The 18482-nt window shown below is 46.8% G+C and overlaps 1 protein-coding gene across 2 annotated transcripts in view; it reads left to right on the top strand.

Moving 5' to 3' along the window:
- Positions 1-18482, top strand: part of EGFR (epidermal growth factor receptor) — a 188551-nt gene that overhangs the window by 141218 nt on the left and 28851 nt on the right. For both annotated transcript variants that reach the window (XM_030871307.2, XM_030871306.2), the window contains exons 9-19: positions 284-410; positions 511-584; positions 1339-1429; positions 3731-3930; positions 4942-5074; positions 6835-6925; positions 8821-8978; positions 12647-12685; positions 14689-14830; positions 15585-15707; positions 16332-16430. In XM_030871307.2, coding sequence (XP_030727167.1) covers positions 284-410; positions 511-584; positions 1339-1429; positions 3731-3930; positions 4942-5074; positions 6835-6925; positions 8821-8978; positions 12647-12685; positions 14689-14830; positions 15585-15707; positions 16332-16430 — 1277 coding nt within the window. The remainder of the gene's footprint in view (positions 1-283; positions 411-510; positions 585-1338; positions 1430-3730; positions 3931-4941; positions 5075-6834; positions 6926-8820; positions 8979-12646; positions 12686-14688; positions 14831-15584; positions 15708-16331; positions 16431-18482) is intronic.

Genomic DNA, 18482 nt, shown 5'->3' with positions numbered 1-18482 from the left:
CTCAGGAGCAACTGTACTCTGGCCCAAGTGGGGAAAATGAGGAGGAGAAAGCAGGTTCCTTGAGGACAGCCATAGCGTCTCCTGTAACCACTGCAGCCCCAACCCCGCCATGGTCCCTGGGCCCTAGCAGGCCTAGCAGTGTTTTTTGAGTGAATGAATGACAGCATGGCGGCAATAGTTCCCACGGCTGCAGTTTCCTGCCTGCTCCCCTCTGCCTGTGGAACACTAGCTATTCTTAATTCAACAAATGCGAGTGAAATAAACACCTCCCTTATCTTTACAGTTTGTAACGGAATAGGAATTGGTGAGTTTAAAGATACACTTTCCATAAATGCTACAAATATTAAACACTTCAGAAATTGCACCTCGATCAGTGGAGACCTTCATATCCTGCCAGTAGCATTTAAGGGGTAAGTAAAGATTTTTAAGTTACTGATATAATATAGAAAAAAACGAAATCAGCTTTGTTCACCTGCAGGTTGTTACTGATCGTCCTGTTCCTTGTTTCAGTGATTCCTTCACACGTACTCCACCTCTGGACCCAAAGGAACTGGACATTCTAAAAACTGTAAAGGAAATAACAGGTGTGTGCCGCTAACATATCATATGAACATAAACAGGAAATCAGTGTTTTATGAAGAGAACTTTTAGCAGTATTTTCTTCTTCTTTGGCATAAAAACATTTATTCTGAAATTCTACCATTCATGAGTAATCAGTTCTTCGATATTTTTCAAAAATGCAGTTTCCCCTGCACTCGAGAGGTGAGCTCTTTAAGCAAAGAGTTAGGTCATTCATGACGTGGTGCGGACATGTCTGCTGTCTCACCGCCCAGCCCAGGCCAGCCGTCCGAGGACCAGCCCAGGACGTGGTGGGTAGAGGGAGGGGGGCAGCGGCGAGCGGACAGCAGGCTCCCGGGCCTGGAGACGCACTTCACATCCTGCTCTGCCACCGGCAGGCCTGGGCCCGGGACCCGTCAGAACTCCACTTCCGACATCCCTAAAAAAGAAATAATCAGACTAAATAGCAAGGTTGTTTGGAGAATTGGAACTAGATAAGGATACCACGTCAGCCTCCTTGGGGCGCTACAGCTCGGCACTGGCCGCTGTCATTGAGCACGGCAGCCTGCTTGGGGTCTCGCCCTTGGAGCACAGCCTGCGGGGTGAGAGTCGGGCGGCGGCTGGTGCGCAGCGACGCATGCGTGCGTGTGCTCGGGAAGATGACGAGAAGAACGTTCACCTCTCCTGCTCGTCGACACTCCTGAAAATCCTACAATAATGTCTCACACAGAATAGACATTTCTAAGTGGTGTGTGCCTGAACCTTCCTTCTGCCTTATAGGGTTTTTGCTGATTCAGGCCTGGCCTGCAAACAGGACTGGCCTCCATGCTTTTGAGAACCTGGAAATCATACGTGGCAGGACGAAGCAACAGTAAGTGGACCCCAGCCAAAGCCTGGTAGACCCTTATTTTTTGCTTTTGAAATAAGACTTACAGAGGTGCTGCAGAGACACTACAGGGAGTTCCCACACATCCTTCACCCGGCTGCCCCGATGGGGACACCCTGCATCAGCGTGGCAGGAGAATCAAGTAAAGAAATCGGTAGTAACTGAACTGCAGACTTTCTGGGATCGTGCCAGGTTTTCCGTGAACGCCTTGTGTGTTCCGTCAGCCCACGCTGCACGCGGCTGTCACGTCTCCTTGGTCCCTGCCGTCGGTGACAGTTCCTTTGTCTTCCTTGTCTTTCATGGCCTTGACCCTTGTGAAAAGTATTGGTCAGGCATCTTGTAGGATAGCCAGTGTTTTCTCCTGATTCAGCTGAGGTTTTGCACTTTTGGCAAGAACAGCACTGAGGTCACACATCCTTTTCAGCAAGTCATTTCAGGGGACCTGAGAGGCTGTTTAACATGCAGTGTTTCTTTCAGGATATCCACTTTTCCAGCTCCAAGAGTGAAACACACCCACACACCCACGTGCACACACACACACACACACACACACACACACACACACACACAAGCACCTTTAATGTAATAAGGGTAATGAAGAGTTTTGTGGTGAGGGGAAGTTTGGGACTCTCTTGTTCAAACCTGCCTTGGAAACCGTCTGGTTCCGAGCACTCTTTCCCATAATTGACTCCTCAGAGGGCTACACAATATTGTGCAATATTAAAGAAAGTCAGACGACAGCACATGTGAAATAAGCATCACTTTCCAAAAATTGTCGTGGCTTTGCATCGCTGATGCTAAACTGGCAGCTCATATCACTTCCCAGAAAGGCCCCTGTGCTCTGAGTTCTCAGGAATACTTCTCTTGCCCAAAGTTCATACAGAGATGAGAGATTTAGGTTAGTTTTCTTGGGTGACTAGCATATACCTCTCAGCTTAGTTTTAGGGATGTAAATAAGATAAAGATGACTTTTTTTCCTTTTCACATTTGCTGAGGAGTCCAAGGATGGACCGTCCCTCCTGGGGCAGTGTGACCCCTGGTTCTCAGCAAAGCCAAACCTGCCCTGCAGGGAAGACCTCAGCTTTGTCTCTGCTGGCTTGCCTCCCCTGGGCACAGTTTGGGGGGATTCCTGACAGCAGGGGCGCAGGTCTAATACACAGGAGCCAGGCTGTGGGAGGACAGAGGGAGGAAAGAGTGGGGAGAGAAAAAGAAACAAGGAGAAGAAGGAGTTTCCAAATTATGCTTTGCCTTCTGTCATCTCACGCCTTCATTATCACTCTCTCTACTGTACTCTCAACTGGCCCATTCCACATCCTGGTGTCCAGTGAGCTTCCTAAAAGTGCAAATCTCCTTCCTATGGTTTCCCATCATTTGCGGACAAAAACCTCCTCCGTGTGGTGTCTAAGGTGGTCCATGCTCTGGCCTCTTCCTCCCTCCCAGGCCCCCCTCCCAGGCCCCGCCCACCTCCAGCAGTAGTTCATGGTTCTCAGTGCCTGTCACGTTCTCCTGCAGGTGGTTCAGGACTTCCTTCCATTCAGTCGGAATAACTTCCACCTGGTCACTTGATGAACACGTACTGATCACCCCGTAGGATCCTAGCACAGGGTTGGGTAGCAAAGAAAATATCACAGTTCCTGCTCCCGGGGTCCTGACAATCAGGCCTCACCCCTTCCGGGAGACCCCCTCCGCAGACTTGTTTAGACCCCTACTCTTTGCCTCCGCGGTACCCCTGCTGGGTTAAAATTATCTACTCATATGATTGTGTCATCACTAGACAAAAGGTTTTTTGAGAATAGGAAACACACACTTAACCTAGAATTAGAATGAGTCACATGTTACCTCAAACGTTTGTTCAATAAATGGATGGGTGGATGGATAGATGGGTGGATGGATAGATGGACGGATGGGTAGACGGATGGATGGAAAAATGAACCTGTGATCTCTTAAGTGTATTTGGATATTTGAGAACTTAGAACATGTTCTCAATTCCCAGGCAAAATTAAAATGCAGCCAATCAAATAATGACATTAAGACATTTATTCAGCCCCTGGTCTGCCACTGGGATTAGAGATAACTAAACGAACAAGGAACTAGCTCTTCCCTGAACTAGCTTTAAAAAGCACTTGCAATTTTCCAAAGTTGCAGTACATACCTTCCACAACATGACTTAACAACCCGTGGAAGGCAGTTTGTGGTAAATCTAAAGTGGTACAGAAAAGCAAAGTTTTTAGCGATGCTGTGTTTTCATAATTTTTCACGACATTGTTTTTCTTCTCTCCAACTTAGTGGTCAGTTTTCTCTGGCGGTTGTTGGCCTGGATATAACGTCCTTGGGATTACGCTCCCTCAAGGAGATAAGTGATGGAGATGTGATCATTTCAGGAAACCGAAAGTTGTGCTACGCAGATACAATAAACTGGAAAAAACTCTTTGGGACCTCAAGTCAGAAAACCAAAATTACAAACAACAGGAGTGAAAAAGAGTGCAGTGAGTCACCACTTTGGTCCATTGTGGAGATGGTTCCAGCGGGTCATTTATTTTGATTTAGAATATTGAAGAACCATCCCCAAACCTTAAAATTACTTTTTACATTCATGAAGAAGCAAATTAAAAGAAATCTGTATATTCTTAACTGTGGAGTTCATCAGAATTGTTTCTAGATCATTCTCATTTCATAGGATGAACTTGCCTTGAAGTCTAGGCTATCAATTATTGGGAATTTACAGAACTAAATTTAGTATTAATGATATTGCATTTTTTAAATTTAATTTTATTTATTATACAGCAGGTTCTTATTAGTTATCTATTTTATACATATTAGTGTATACATGGCAGTTCATCCCACCATCCCGACCCACCCCTCTTCCCCCAGTTATATTGCATTTTAGCTGTGTGTTCCTCCCTGCTCATTTCATCCCCAGTGACTGTAGCTAGACACACACGTGCACGTGCACACACACACACATGCACACTCACACACACACACCGGAATGGGATGACTGTTTCACACAGGCATTTCCAGTTCTGAGCCATAGTCAGCTTTTGAAGCGGGGCCTGCACCGGCATAGCCTGTGCTGTGAGACCCCGGCCAGCGGCAGAAGCAGACCTGAGTTCACATCCTGGCTCGAGCCCTTCCTGGCTCTGAGACCTTCATCAGTTTACGTAAATCTTTGGGCTTTGGCTTCTTCATCCATGAAATGGAGGTAATAATGATTCCCACACCGTAGTGCAGTTGAGAGAATTGGTGCGATTCTGTGTGCCTCGCACACGGCAAGGAGCCACACGCTTCCCGTGCCGTTCTGGCAGCTCTGAGTGTTTCATCCAGGTACACTCAGCCCCCAGCAGGGCAAAGGGGACTTGCGGTGGGCCTCCGGAAGCCCTTTTGTGCTTGCATCACTGCTTCTCCCAGGGGGCCCAGCATGTGTTTGAGCACCTCACCCACAGGGCCCTTGGCCACTGTTCCTTGGCTGACCCGTGTGGCTCACCCTGTCTTCGCAGAGGCCATGGGCCACGTCTGTAACCCGCTGTGTTCGTCAGAGGGCTGCTGGGGCCCGAAACCCGAAGACTGCATGTCCTGCCGAAACTTCAGCCGTGGCAGGGAGTGTGTGGAGAAGTGCAACGTTCTAAAGGGGTAAGAGGCTTTGTTTTTTAATCCCTATGTTTTGATTTAAAAAAAATAAGACTTAAGATTGTTTTATAGGTTTATGGTTAATCAGTCGGATTATTTTCCTTTTCCTTTGTTTTTGTGTGATTGACAACTGTTAATCACAAAGGGAAGTGAACAAACTTTTTTCATGACTTAATCCAATCCAATTTATAGAGTCTCTCTCTATCTGGAAATATCTTATATTTTTCCTAGCTGCACAATGTTCCCAAGACAAACAGAACAGTCTTCCATGGTTCAGATGGCCAAGACCATGGCCACTGTAGCACAGCATTCCTGCTGTGTCAAAACACAGCTCCTGGTTAATTTTTGTTTATGTTCAAGACACACTGAACAGTGCAAATAACTTCAAATATACCCATGGACAAAGAAATAAACAGTTGTATAACATTTGTTGAATTTATTGCAATCAATAAAAAGTACAGTCTGTTGATTCTATAGGAATTTTGATATTGAGTAAGGCTTTGAATGACCACAAATAATGACTAAAATAAATTAATAGGAAAGTAAAATGGAAGGATAGAGACGGGCAGAGGCAATTTTTTTTTTTAAATTTAAAGAAAAAGAAATTTCATGATAGAGAAGAGCGTAGGAGTTACAGATGGCTCTAGGAAATCTTCCTTTCTGTTTCACTATCAGGGCTTGGGCTACAGCTCAGATCAGAAATATTCGGAAGCAGGATGAGAAGACCAAGTTCAATTCTGTAAGAATCTTTAGCTGATAGGCTCATTAGCCTAACAGTAATTTGCATAATTGATAGTATTGTTTCAACAAGTAAGAAATATTGGTGCAGTCCTTACAGCTGCAAACAGACACTAAGCTCTCATGTCTTCAGTGCTGACGTCTCTTTGAAGCGACAAGGTGATTAAAATAGCCACGGCGGTGGCGCCCGGGTCTGCCCATTAGAGAACCCCAGTGCCCAGCAGCACCTGTTCCACTTGCAAGGCTGGCTCCTGCAGTAGGTGTGGTAACCCAGAGAAGCAGCACAGGGAAAAAGTCCCACGGCGTATTTGGTTTAATTGATGCCGTCTGCCTGAGAGGACTCACGGACCACGTCTTTGGGTGTAAACACTCCTTGTTCACTGCCTAGTTAATTACCAGTCGTCTTAACACCTGCCACAACTACAGTGTCTTTTCAGTCAAACATCAGCTTGTCGCTTAACGTTAATCTAAGTTTGAGGAATGGTTAAAATAGTACAAGCAAAATTTTTCACGCCTGTGTTCCCTACTTGCTGTTTTTAGGAATAACCACTGAGGAAACGTTTAATAGCTGTCTTTCCTTTTCCCAGGCATTAGTCTAGATACCATTTCTTTGCAGCTTAATTTAAATATCCATGAATCTGATATTGGAGGGGGTATCTTAAATCTTAAGGACTGATATCTTAAGGACTGTTTTCTTCTCTTTTTTTCCCACGTGTTGCCTTGCTTATCTAATATTGAAAAACTGCGCCTGGAGAAAAAATGTAGGGAAGATGTTTTGATTATAACGGAAGCTGATGTTTTTGTTCCAGGAGAAGATGACCAAAGATTCCGCTGACAAGAATCAGTTTATTACATTACAGTATAGTCCTAGATTCCCGGCCATTCGACTTTTACCTAAAACTGTTTTGACTTTCTAAGAGAGGTGATTTGTCTCATCTGAGCTCTCAGACAGGCGAACCCAGACAGCATCCTGCAGCAGGGTGTCCAGGGACAGCACTGACCAGTTTCCCGTCTTCTCCCGTCAGAGAGCCCAGGGAGTTCGTTGAAAACTCCGAGTGCGTGCAGTGCCATCCGGAATGCCTGCCCCAGGCCATGAACGTGACCTGCACGGGACACGTAAGGAGCATGTTTAATGTCACCCCACATGTCAGCCATAGCCCGCAAGGATGACCCTCACCCCCGTCACCCCGTGCCTGCCGGGACGCGCGTCCAGCGCACTCCCCGTCCACATCTCACAGCCGTCGGGGGCTGTGACTGAGGGGAAGTCAGCACACACCCTGCTGGCACGGGCATTCCCCTTCTCTGTCCAACCGCAGATGCAGGTGGTGATGCCCGTCCTCACACCACAGATCAGGGTGCCCTGTGGACGGGGCACACCCACAGGCAGCCTTCAGTGTTCCTGACATCTGTCTTCATTGCTTTATTGTCTTAATCAAACATCACCAAATTCTTATTTAACATGAGTTTATCGTTATTTGAAGAGTATTTTTTTTTTTTTTTTTTCCGGTATGTGGGCCTCTCACTGTTGTGGCCCCTCCCGTCGCGGAGCACAGGCTCCGGACACGCAGGCTCAGCGGCCGTGGCTCACAGGCCCAGCCGCTCCGCGGCATGTGGGGTCTTCCCGGATCGGGGCACGAACCTGTGTCCCCTGCATCGGCAGACGGACTCTCAACCACTGCGCCACCAGGGGAGCCCTGAAGAGTATTTTTTAATCACAAAGGAAAGGTTTTCAAAATTCAGTTTCACATCTACATGTTCAGTAATAATCTTTTAGAGAGTGTGAGAATGCAGGTCCCTCTCACAACCGTGTGCCCATGTTGTTAATTCTCAGTTTATTTATATGAGGAGCTCTGTTTGGATTTGAATTTCAACAGCCATATCTAAATCTAGTAACGGAAACCATTTCTCAGAAGTTCTTTAAATCAGACAAAAGACGGTAAGGCTCAGTTTTGAGGTACAGGCTGCCAAAACGGCTGGTTACAAAGGAAACCACTGGTTTTTAGGTTGGTGTTCGGTTAAATTTTCATCAGTGAAATAAAATAACTGGTGATGTTGACTGACTTAGTCATCTGATTGTTCTGGCTCTGGGAATACTCAGTCTTTGAGACATGAGAGCACTGAGCCAGCAGGCAGACCCTCCCCTACCCACGTTATTTCAGCCCTTTGTGAAGTGTGCGGACACAACCCAAACAGCCCCAGTGCATTCATTTCTGTGGGTTTTACCGACGCATTCACATTGGACCAACAGAATCCAATTTAGCATGTTGCACAGTTAATTATGCAGCCATCACTGCACTTCCATGTGCCACCTTCTCAACACTGGAGAGATGTAGGTGTGGCTTTTCTCAGCTTGGCCTTGGTGAGTCCAGCTTCCCACAGAGGCCCCCTCAACTCCAAACACGATTCACAAGGAAGTCCTTCTGACTGATAAGGATATAAATATACATGTAGGCCAATCAGGAATGCTTTGACAAGGAAAGATGCCCACAGTGTATCGAGTAAAATGTAATAAAGCACATAGTACAGTTTCTCTCATGTTTTATATATATATATATATGTATGTATATAAAGTACACATTTAAAGTCAAGAAGACTTTATTCTCAGCTGTTAACAGTGGTCACATCAGGCAAGCACAGTCACAGAAGAGCTTGTCCACTTTAAGAACTTCCACGTCGTTTGATTTTTTTTCATGATAAGCATTTTAAGTAAAAAGTTACTTCATTCTGGGGGTTCCCTGGTGGCGCAGTGGTTGACAGTCCGCCTGCCGATGCAGGGGACACGGGTTCGTGCCCCGGTCTGGGAAGATACCACGTGCCGCGGAGCGGCTGGGCCAGTGAGCCATGGCCACTGAGCCTGCGCGTACGGAGCCTGTGCTCCGCAGCGGGAGAGGCCACAACAGTGAGAGGCCTGCGTACCGCAAAAAAAAAAAAAAAAAGTTACTTCATTCTGAAAAAGAGAGAGACATAAGTAAATGTTTGATTTATGAAACGGTTTTTCCACCTTGGTGCAGGGACCAGGCAGCTGTGTAAAGTGTGCCCACAACATCGACGGCCCTCACTGCGTCAAGACCTGCCCTGCTGGAGTCACAGGAGAAAACAGCACCCTGATCTGGAAGTTTGCAGATGTCAATCACGTGTGTCACCTGTGCCACCCCAGCTGCACCTACGGGTGAGTGCAGGAAGTGCTGGGTCTGCAAAGGAAAAGGCAGAACAGGGTGCTTCCCATCTTGCAAATTTGTAGATTGAAAATGTCTCCGGACTTTCCAGTCAGTCAAGTACAGAGGTTTGTATCTGAGTCAGTTCCTCCAGGTGTGCTGGACCCACGGCCACGGCAGCAGCAATGATACGCTCGTGGGCAGATCATGGTGCTGGCGGGAGAGCCTCTCAGCCTCTCCAGGTGTGTCTCGTGCCAGGGCCCTGTTCTGCGGTGCCAGCATGTCCCAACAAGAAGAATAAGGGATGGGGGAACGAGAGCAGAGGTCCTGCCCCGTCCCCAAAGGTGTCTATATATATATATATATATATATATGTATGTATATATATATAAAATATCTTTCCAGATGACTGGGATTCTTGTGGGAATCTTTTATTGGTTTACAATTAATAGAAGATAACATTGCCTGGAATGTTGCCTAAAGGTGCTTTTTCTTTTAGCTAGTTGATTGCTAAGCTGTTAATAGGGAAATTAAAACTTTTGACTGTAATTAGTGGAAGCACTCAGAAGGTATATATCTTATTTACTAACATGATAAATTTGACAATGAAATTGGACTACTAGAAATCAGAAGGAGAAGTTGTCCCATATATTTCACATTCCCTTCTATCTCATAATCCTCAACTTTATTTGGCACAGTTACTCTTCTCTGGAGCCATCTCTTACTAGCTGTGTGGACTTGGAGAAGTGTCTTAACCTCTCTGTGCTTCACTTTCCTTACCTGTAAATTAGGATAATAAGACTGCATCGCTCACAGGATTTTTGAGATCTTGAGTTAATACGTGTACTGTACTTAGAATAGTGCGTGGACCACACGAGCACTCAATCAGCGATTGCACAGATGGCGGTGCGGAGCTGGTGACGAGGTGGCAGTAACGATGGTGGCGGTTATAATGCTGGTGAAGGAGGTAACGGTGCCAGTCCTGCTGGTAGTGACGGTGGTAATTATGACCGTGACAGTGATGGTTAGTGTTCTGAAGGGGTGCAGAACCTTCCAGTTAGACTTCTAAACATCAGGAGTTTTGAAAATTTTCCGAGTATGTCCTAAGTTTTTACAAAAAAACTATTTTAACTGCATTTATATGGAAGAGCCTGGGCCTGGAGACAAGTGATTTGGGAATGACTGGTACCCTGGTCAACTTCCGTCGTTTCACCTTCCTTCTTGAGTTTCAGCCATCATGAGGGTAAATGGAAGGGCTCCATCATTCCATGACCCTGTGGTCCAAGAGTTTCAGTCCCAGGCAGCTGACTCCCCAGCTAACATGTAGGAAGCCTGGGCATTTCCTGTGTGGTTTGCATGTGACTGTCTTCTCCCTCTAATCTTAGTCTAAGCCATTGGTGTGTTGCAAGTGATCTGGAATATTTTACCAAGTTTAACACACACACACACACACACACACACACACACACACACACACACACACACACACACACACACACACACACACACACACACACACACACACACACACACACACACACACACACACACACACACCACTAAAGCCAATTGATTAATTTGAGTAGGGCTAACATTTTTACAATATTTTGTACTCCCAGTCAGGAAATGATAATTTCTTCATACATTCAGATATTCTTTTTTATATTTCAGTAAAGTTTTAGTTGTGTTCTTTCATGTTCTGCCTAAACATTTTATATTTATTTTTGCTACTGTGAAGTGGACCTTGTTTTCTAGTATACCTTCTCATTTATTATATCTATTATTTATTATATCTAATATATAAGATAGCCTTTGATTTTTTTTGGAGGAGGTGTATATTCATCTCGTATTGGTGGTCTCTACTGAACTTCCTTTGAAATTAGCGTTTTAGTTCATGGTCTTGAATTTTCCAGGAAAACAATTATATCGTCTCCAGTAATGGTATCTGTATCTCTTTTCCAAAAGTTTCAAATCATATTACAAGGGCCAGAATTTCTAGAATAATATCAGATACAATGGTAGTGGACATGAGAATTTTATATCTGATGGTGGTGGAAATGGCTGTAATAAGTCACCATTAAGAACAATATTTGCTATTAGTGTGAGATTCTTATTATCTTGTTAAAGAAACAGTTATCTATTCCTACTTTTAAACTCTTTTTTTTAAATCCAGAATGAATTCTGAACTTTACCAAATACCTCCTTGGTAGGAATTTCAAGATTTTTCATACTTTTCCCTTTGGGTATACCAGCACACTGGTTATACGGACCACTCTGCAAACTCTACAAAACATAGTATAAACTGTAATTTGCTAGTTTTTCACTTAGTCTATTTTTTTCATATTCCCCAAAATAAGCAATTTCAGAGCAGATTCTCAAAAACAGAATTATACTACCTATATAAAATAAATACATTTTTCCTGTTTTTTCTATCTTTGGGAAATAAATGTGTTTCTATATGTGTGTGTGTCTGTGAGCATATAGCATTGGTAGAAAAATATATAGTTTTCCGTAATCTTGTTATTACTATCTCTATCTTCTCCCAAAGGAATTACGTACTAAAAATGGATTTAATTTTTTAAATATGGAGAAATATTGATGAGGTGAGGGGAAATAAGAAAACATTTCTTTTATTGTGTATCCGCGATGTGCACAGCATCATCAAACACATAGTCTCAACGATGACTAAGAGCGAACGCGCTGCTTTCCCCATTTGTATTGTTAAAGAAACACTTAGAAAGGCTCTGGGGTCACCACGACTCATCAGCCAGCAGTGAGAAAGCCCAGGTTACAGGTGCATGCTTGCTTCCAGAAGCCGTGCCCTTCCCACAGGGCAAGTCTGCTTACCCCAGGGAATGGGTCAGCAAACTTGAAGCAAATCCACTTTTATTTATTTTATTTATTTATTTTTTATTTTGGCTGCGTTGGGTCTTCGTTGCTGTGTGCAGACTTTCTCTAGTTGCGGTGAGCGGGGGCTACCCTTCGTTGCCGTGCATGGGCTTCTCATTGCGGTGGCTTCTCCCGTTGCGGAGCACGGGCTCTAGGCGTGCAGGCTTCAGTAGTTGTGGCTCGTGGGCTCTAGAGCGCAGGCTCAGTAGTTGTGGCACACGGGCTTAGTTGCTCCGCGGCATGTGGGATCTTCCCGGACCGGGGCTCGAACCCTTGTCCCCTGCATTGGCAGGCGGATTCTAAACCATTGCACCACCAGGGAAGTCCGCAAATCCACTTTTAAACGGAACCACATTTTATAGTAAGTCGTCAGGGGATGGTTTCTTTGAAATTTTATGCCAATAAATTAAACGAAATGACACGAAATTTTGCCTATTTTAATTACATGTAACAAAAAATAATAAATCAAGTGGGAGACAAGGAATAATTTTTCTGACAAAATTAAACGATAGCATGATATGGCCTCTTTTGCTTGATATTTGACAATCATTTCTGCAGAATTATGCAGGGTACCACCAGCTTTCCCAAGGACCCCTTAATCCTTTGACACTCAGGTGGTTCCCTCTTAGGGCACCTGTCCAGTCACTACCCTTGTCCATCAGCTCTTCAAATGTAAACTGGCTGAGCTCTCCCTATGAGCGTCTCCCTTGTCCATAGCTTCTTGCTAGAAACCCCATAGGTTTCTAAAGAAGTAAAATGATCGAAATGTGTATTTCTCTTTCAATTCCTACAGCTGTGCTGGGCCCGGTTCTGAAGGCTGTGCAGTGAGTGGGTAAGTGTGACACTGTATGCGATAACCTGATCAGAAATGACCAAGAGCGCTGTGGGCGAGGGTAGTGCTTTCCCTCTTTTCCGACGGCCCTCTGCCTTGGCTGGTTCTCACTTCACCCTGGGCCAGCCTGGGCATTCCTAGCAGAGCTCACCCTGCCCACGCTGCTGGCTGTGCTTTGGGGCCAGGGGGGAGGGCAGGACAGGAGTGCTGGGCCCCTCCACGCGGACCCAGCCTCACGGCCCAGCGCTTCTACACGCAGCCCTGCTCCCTAGGTCACCAGGGTTGTTGGGTCCTTCTCCTCTTCCAGCTTCCCTCCTCTTTCCTCGCTGACCCAGTTGGCCCTACCACAAACCTGTGTTTGAATGACCCGTCTGTTCAATGACAGAGCTCCACCTTGGGAGACTTTCTCCCCTTACTTCCTTTCCTAAACACAGGACTTACTTCAGCATTTCAGTTGTGATCCCTTTGCCGTCATTGCCTGAAATGCTGCACAGAGAAAAGCAGAATTGGGACTTCCTGTTCAGACTCATCAGGAAAGAGTGATACTACCAATTAACAATGTCTATTGAAGAATCAGAATTATACACAAGACACTGACCAGTTATCCCCAAACAGCAGCCAAACGTCCAGGAACCTCTGCCATCTCCAGTAATGTTTACAGAATTCCTCCCCTCAACAACCTTCCTCAATGCCAGTCAGCTCAGTCTCTTGCCGAAGAATTAGCCAAGATAACTGATCCCTCCTGCTATCAAGTGAGACATGAAAGACAAATAGGGCAGTTTCTCAAAGATAAAGATTTCCTTTTACGCCCCTCTTCACTTGAGCCACGAGGACACCAGCAAGCTTCGTCCTCTCTTCGTGCTTCAATCAGCGTCTTAGTTATGAGGTTTTCCGTCACATCCCCACCCTGAAACCGGTCAATGACCATTCTTTGTTATATTTTTACCCTTTTAATTCTTTTCTTCTCTTTTCACTCCCCCTACTTCCCATGGAACACATACTCTGTACAAATTATTCCTTATATCTTTCAGTGTCCCCTTCAAAATGGGAAAAACCCATTAATTCAAACTGTATTAATTGGGAAGATGGTATAACTCAGGAGATGACTTTTGCACTTGCTAAGAAGAAAGTGTCATCAATACCATTTACGTGAAGTACATTTGACCCACTTATGAGAAATCTGTAAGAACACTGGCACATTTTTTTAGGTGCAAACGGTGCTACTGATTAATCTTTGATATTCATTAACATTTCTACCTGAAAATATGAAGTTTGCCAGAAGCTTAGATGGCACAGGTGCTGGAGAATAAAAGCTTTATGAAGATTCTAAATTCAGAATCTACTAATTCAGACGGTTCTTTCCCCGTGAGCTTTAGAACCTGAGTTTTGGGTGTTTGTTGACCCGAGCTCTATGGGGGGAGGGGTGGCTGCAGGATGACATCACTCATCCCTGACAGCTCTGCTGTCCGTGTGGAAATCCTGTCACTTCCTCACCCCCTCCACACTCATGCTACAGCACTTCCTACGGCTCTGGTCCCATCTTGAAAGCCCCGGACCCCTCGGGAAGTCTCCACAGGTTTGAAAGGGTCCCTCCTTCCAGCCTGGCCAGCAGACATCGCAAGTGTCACGGAGGGCGTGCCTCAAACGCGTGGAGACACTCCGGGGGGCCACACAGATTCATATGAAAAGCATGACTGAACTCTGAGTTACTTTTTAAATGATGTGTTTTCTTAATCAACAGATGAAAAGTATGATCCTGTAGGGAGAAGTCCAAATGATACCTCAGTGTAAAACATGCGACAAAGCAGGCTCCTATACTGAAGGAAGTTGGAAACCCTGCCCTGGGGCTCCAAGTCCGCCCTCCTTTCTCCTTTACGAGCTGCGCCGTATTCCACTTTCTGAGCTAGCCCTAAATGACGTCATGCTATTAGAACGTACGGGAAATATGTGAAATGCCAAGAAGGTAACAAACCTCACCCCTTTGCGTGTCCACCTCGTTCCAGGCCCAGGATTCCGTCCATCGCCACCGGGATGGTGGGCGCCCTGCTGCTGGCCCTGGTGCTGGCCCTGGGGGTCGGCCTCTTTCTGCGCAGGCGCCGCATCGTCCGCAAGCGCACGCTGCGCCGGCTGCTGCAGGAGCGCGAGGTGAGCGCCGCGCGCGAAGGGGCGGGGAGGCGCGGCAGCCCGAGGCTTGCGTCTTGAAGATGTATTACTGTGCTCTTTTTATCGCGAGGAAAAAGTCGGAAGAATCTCTGAATGTCCAGTTATAAGCAACTCCATGCACATGTTAGTACTTGTATCCAGGGGAATGCAGCTGTGTCTAGGGTAAGTCCCACGGCCGGTTACCAAGCCGGGGCGCCCGCTGCCCACGTGGGGCGGGTGCTCGGGCCGGCCAAGGGGAAGGCTGGCGCGCAGAATTGTGAGCTCACGAGGTGTTACTTTGGAAAATGCCATTGTCCACACCAGCGGCTGCTCCTTTTGGAGCCACATTTGTGACCGTGTTGTCCGTGGTTTCTCAACCGGCATCCGTGTCCGACAACGTGTCAGAAGCCAGAGGCCCTGGGAAGAGGGACCCACCGCAGCTACAGCAAAACGGCTGTGAGGGGCCCGACCGATTAGCAGAGTGACCACCACAGAACACTGTCCTTCCCCAAGTGTTCTCGGCCCGGACACAGAAATAGAAATTGCACTATTGCAAAGGAGCTGTTCTGTTCAAGGATGCCTTTTTTTGAGGGGGGGAGGGGTCAGTCCTTGTTCCTTCCGAGCGTCTCACCAAGTGCCTTAGAACAGGCGTCCCTGTCTCCAGAGGGAGAACCGCGAGTTCTGTCCCCTGGTGTCTGGACCTGCCACCCCTCTCCCCGGCCCGGCAGGCATCGTCTCTTCCTCTTGTCTGTCACAGCTTGTCGAGCCTCTGACGCCCAGCGGAGAAGCTCCCAACCAAGCTCTCTTGAGGATCTTAAAGGAGACGGAATTAAAAAAGGTCAAGGTGCTGGGCTCCGGAGCATTCGGCACGGTGTACAAGGTGAGCCCCCCGAGGGTCCTGGGCGCCTTCCGCGGCGGTCTTTATCGTGGTCACATGCTCTTTGTGTCACTGAGGGTTTAGGGAGTGCCAGTGTTTTTCTCAAGTTGTCTAGAGGAAATCTTTTATAATCCCAGTGACAAGTAACTGGTGCGGTGAGATCTGTACACAGGCACAGACATTTTCAGGAGTTCAGTGTGAGCTTTCCGAGGGGTGGGTGGCACAAGTCCGTCTGAGAGAGGGTTGCCTGTCACGGCACAGCAGCATCTGAATAAAGCCCAGCTCAGAACAGCTTCCTCTTCATTTCTCTCTCCTATATCCCCATTGCATAGTCTGATTGCAGTTAGGCCTAGACCCGGAATCTCAGAATTCTGGACAAAATGACTCACACTGACTGTGTAACTGGCACGAGCTTAGGGGTTTTGTCTAACTACTCTGGTTTCTGGAATGTGATAGCTAAAGAGCTGCTGAGCTGTCGTGACTCCCAGCACCGGTGGCCTTGGGTGCAGAGCCGTGCTCGAGCCCCTCGCCCTTTGAGGTGGGGTCACTAATGCCCAGCCAGCCTAGGAGCCGCCTGTTACGTGTATGACGCTTGCCAGCCAATGTCTTCACCTCTCTTCGTCACAGGGACTCTGGATCCCAGAAGGCGAGAAGGTTAAAATTCCTGTGGCTATCAAGGAATTAAGAGAAGCCACATCTCCAAAAGCCAACAAGGAGATTCTTGATGTGAGTTTCTGCTTTATTCTCTAGCTCTCTGCAGGCCTGGAAGCCAGAAGCCACCTTTCTTCGTGGTTGGCAGCACATTGCTCTGTTTTAGACTCTGTCATCACCGCATTCTAAATGGTCGCTTTTCCTGGCTTTTTTCCTTCTGGCTATAGTTGGTATAATTCTCTCTCGTAGGGAAGACTCACTCTTCCATTCTCTTATCGGCCCCCGAAAGTACGGAAGCCTGCGGTCCCTGGGCATCCACCGGGGGCCGTCCCCGTGCTCATGGCTTTACCCCTGCTGTCTCAGTGACTGCCGCTGGCGGGCCTGTGCTGCTCTAGGTGTTGTGCTCGCCAAGCTTTCAGTGAAGAAACGGAGGCATGAAGCAGCCTGATGCTCAGGGTCACGTGGCTGGGGGTAGGATTCCAGCACGTGGTTACTTCTGACTCTGAAATGCATGTTCGTTTTCTTCCACCAGCTAGCTCATCTTTGAAATGGCTTTGTAAAGGTGCCTAGGATTAACACTGTGATGCTCTATGAACTCTATAATCTCTTGTTCCCCTTCTGTACTTTCTCTCAAAGTAATTTAAAGGTTATTTCCAGCATCTGCTGGTTGCTACTTTATGGACTCTTTGAAATACTCCACAAGATTATTGTTACATGTGTTTACTTGCGATTCTCTTGAACTTTTTCCACCTTCCCCGGACCCTCACTAGCCAGTGAGGGGGCTGCACAGTCTTAGAAAGAGGCTGGATGCAGGAGGGGCCAGCCTGGAGCTGGGCAGAACCCTCTGCAGGTAGAAGCTCAGGAAGCTCCGGTGGACACACCCTTGGGGTCCCGGGCTAACAGCGCTGGCCTCCGCTTGCCGTGGTGGATGTGGGTTTCTCTTGCTCTTGTCCCAAAGCAGAGCCAGTGAAAGAGGAGCTGGAGGGGCTCAGCAGTGAATTAGGGCAACAGTCAATGAAAAAGGAAAACGACTGCCTTTACTGAGTCAAAAATCTAGAGAACTTAGTTCGTGTTACAGCCACGAAGGACAAAGGTCAAATATAACATTTCCCCACTCTTGTATCTAACCCACAGAATATACAGTAAGCAAAGCAAACATGGGCCTTTTTTAAAAAGTTCAGACAGTGAGCTTCCCAGGAGCGCACTCTCTCCAACCCCATTTTCTCCAGGCAGCCTCCTCTCCTTTCATCGCAGCAGGAAAGTCCCACCCCAGTATCTTCTACTTGAAGGATGATGTATTAACACAGTGCAACAGAAGGTCTCACACACTGATGATAGCTTACCAGGCAACGTTATCTTTCATTTTCACAGTTTACAAATTAACGTACAGTCTGTTAACGTAACGTCGACTCCTGTTTCCATAACCACAAGAAGTACAGCAAACAAGTGATTTGTGAAGTCTCTTCACTTTCAGCCTCTAGCTCCTTCTCCTACACTGTGAAAAAGAAAATCTTTTTGCAGAATTGGCTTCCTTAATTCATTTGTTACTCATTTAAGACATTCTAATAACTTTCACAAAACGGTGTTGAGATGTGAATTTTAACAATATTCACTACGCAGAGTAAGGGCGATTTTGAAGACAGTAGCTATACTTTGGGAAGGAAGTAGGTTCACTGAGAAGGACCCTCCAGGACCCCTAAAACTGGAGGAAATCTGCGTTCGTGGGCCAGAGTTGGGGTAGAAGATAGAGAAAGGAAAGACTGACAAGGTAAAAAAAAAAAAAAAAAGTGTGAAGTCCCATTTCGCCTCTTGCGCTGTCTCTGTCCTGCTCTCCTTCTCTCCCTGCGTCCCCCCACCCACCCCGGTTTCTTCCTCCTGCTCTAACACCTGTCCTGTGGCTGTAACCAGAGGGATGGCAGCCCGAGGCCCTCCGCCTGCTTTTCCCGAAGCTCCCTCTGCCCCACATACACAGGGAGCCTGTCCTCGCAGGGTGGGCGCAGCCGTGGGGAGCCCCTGAGGGAAGGGAAAGCTGAAGCAGCCGCCAGTGATTTGAGGGACAGTTTCAACAGTGAGTTAAAAGGCAAGTTAATTCTGTGACAGGCAGCCCAGGGGGCTGAGCGTGGGCTT

This window comes from Globicephala melas, chromosome 9 (assembly GCF_963455315.2).
Source record: "Globicephala melas chromosome 9, mGloMel1.2, whole genome shotgun sequence".
In the NCBI taxonomy this organism is placed as follows: Eukaryota; Metazoa; Chordata; class Mammalia; order Artiodactyla; family Delphinidae; genus Globicephala; species Globicephala melas.
This window is presented reverse-complemented; position numbering and strand designations above follow the sequence as displayed.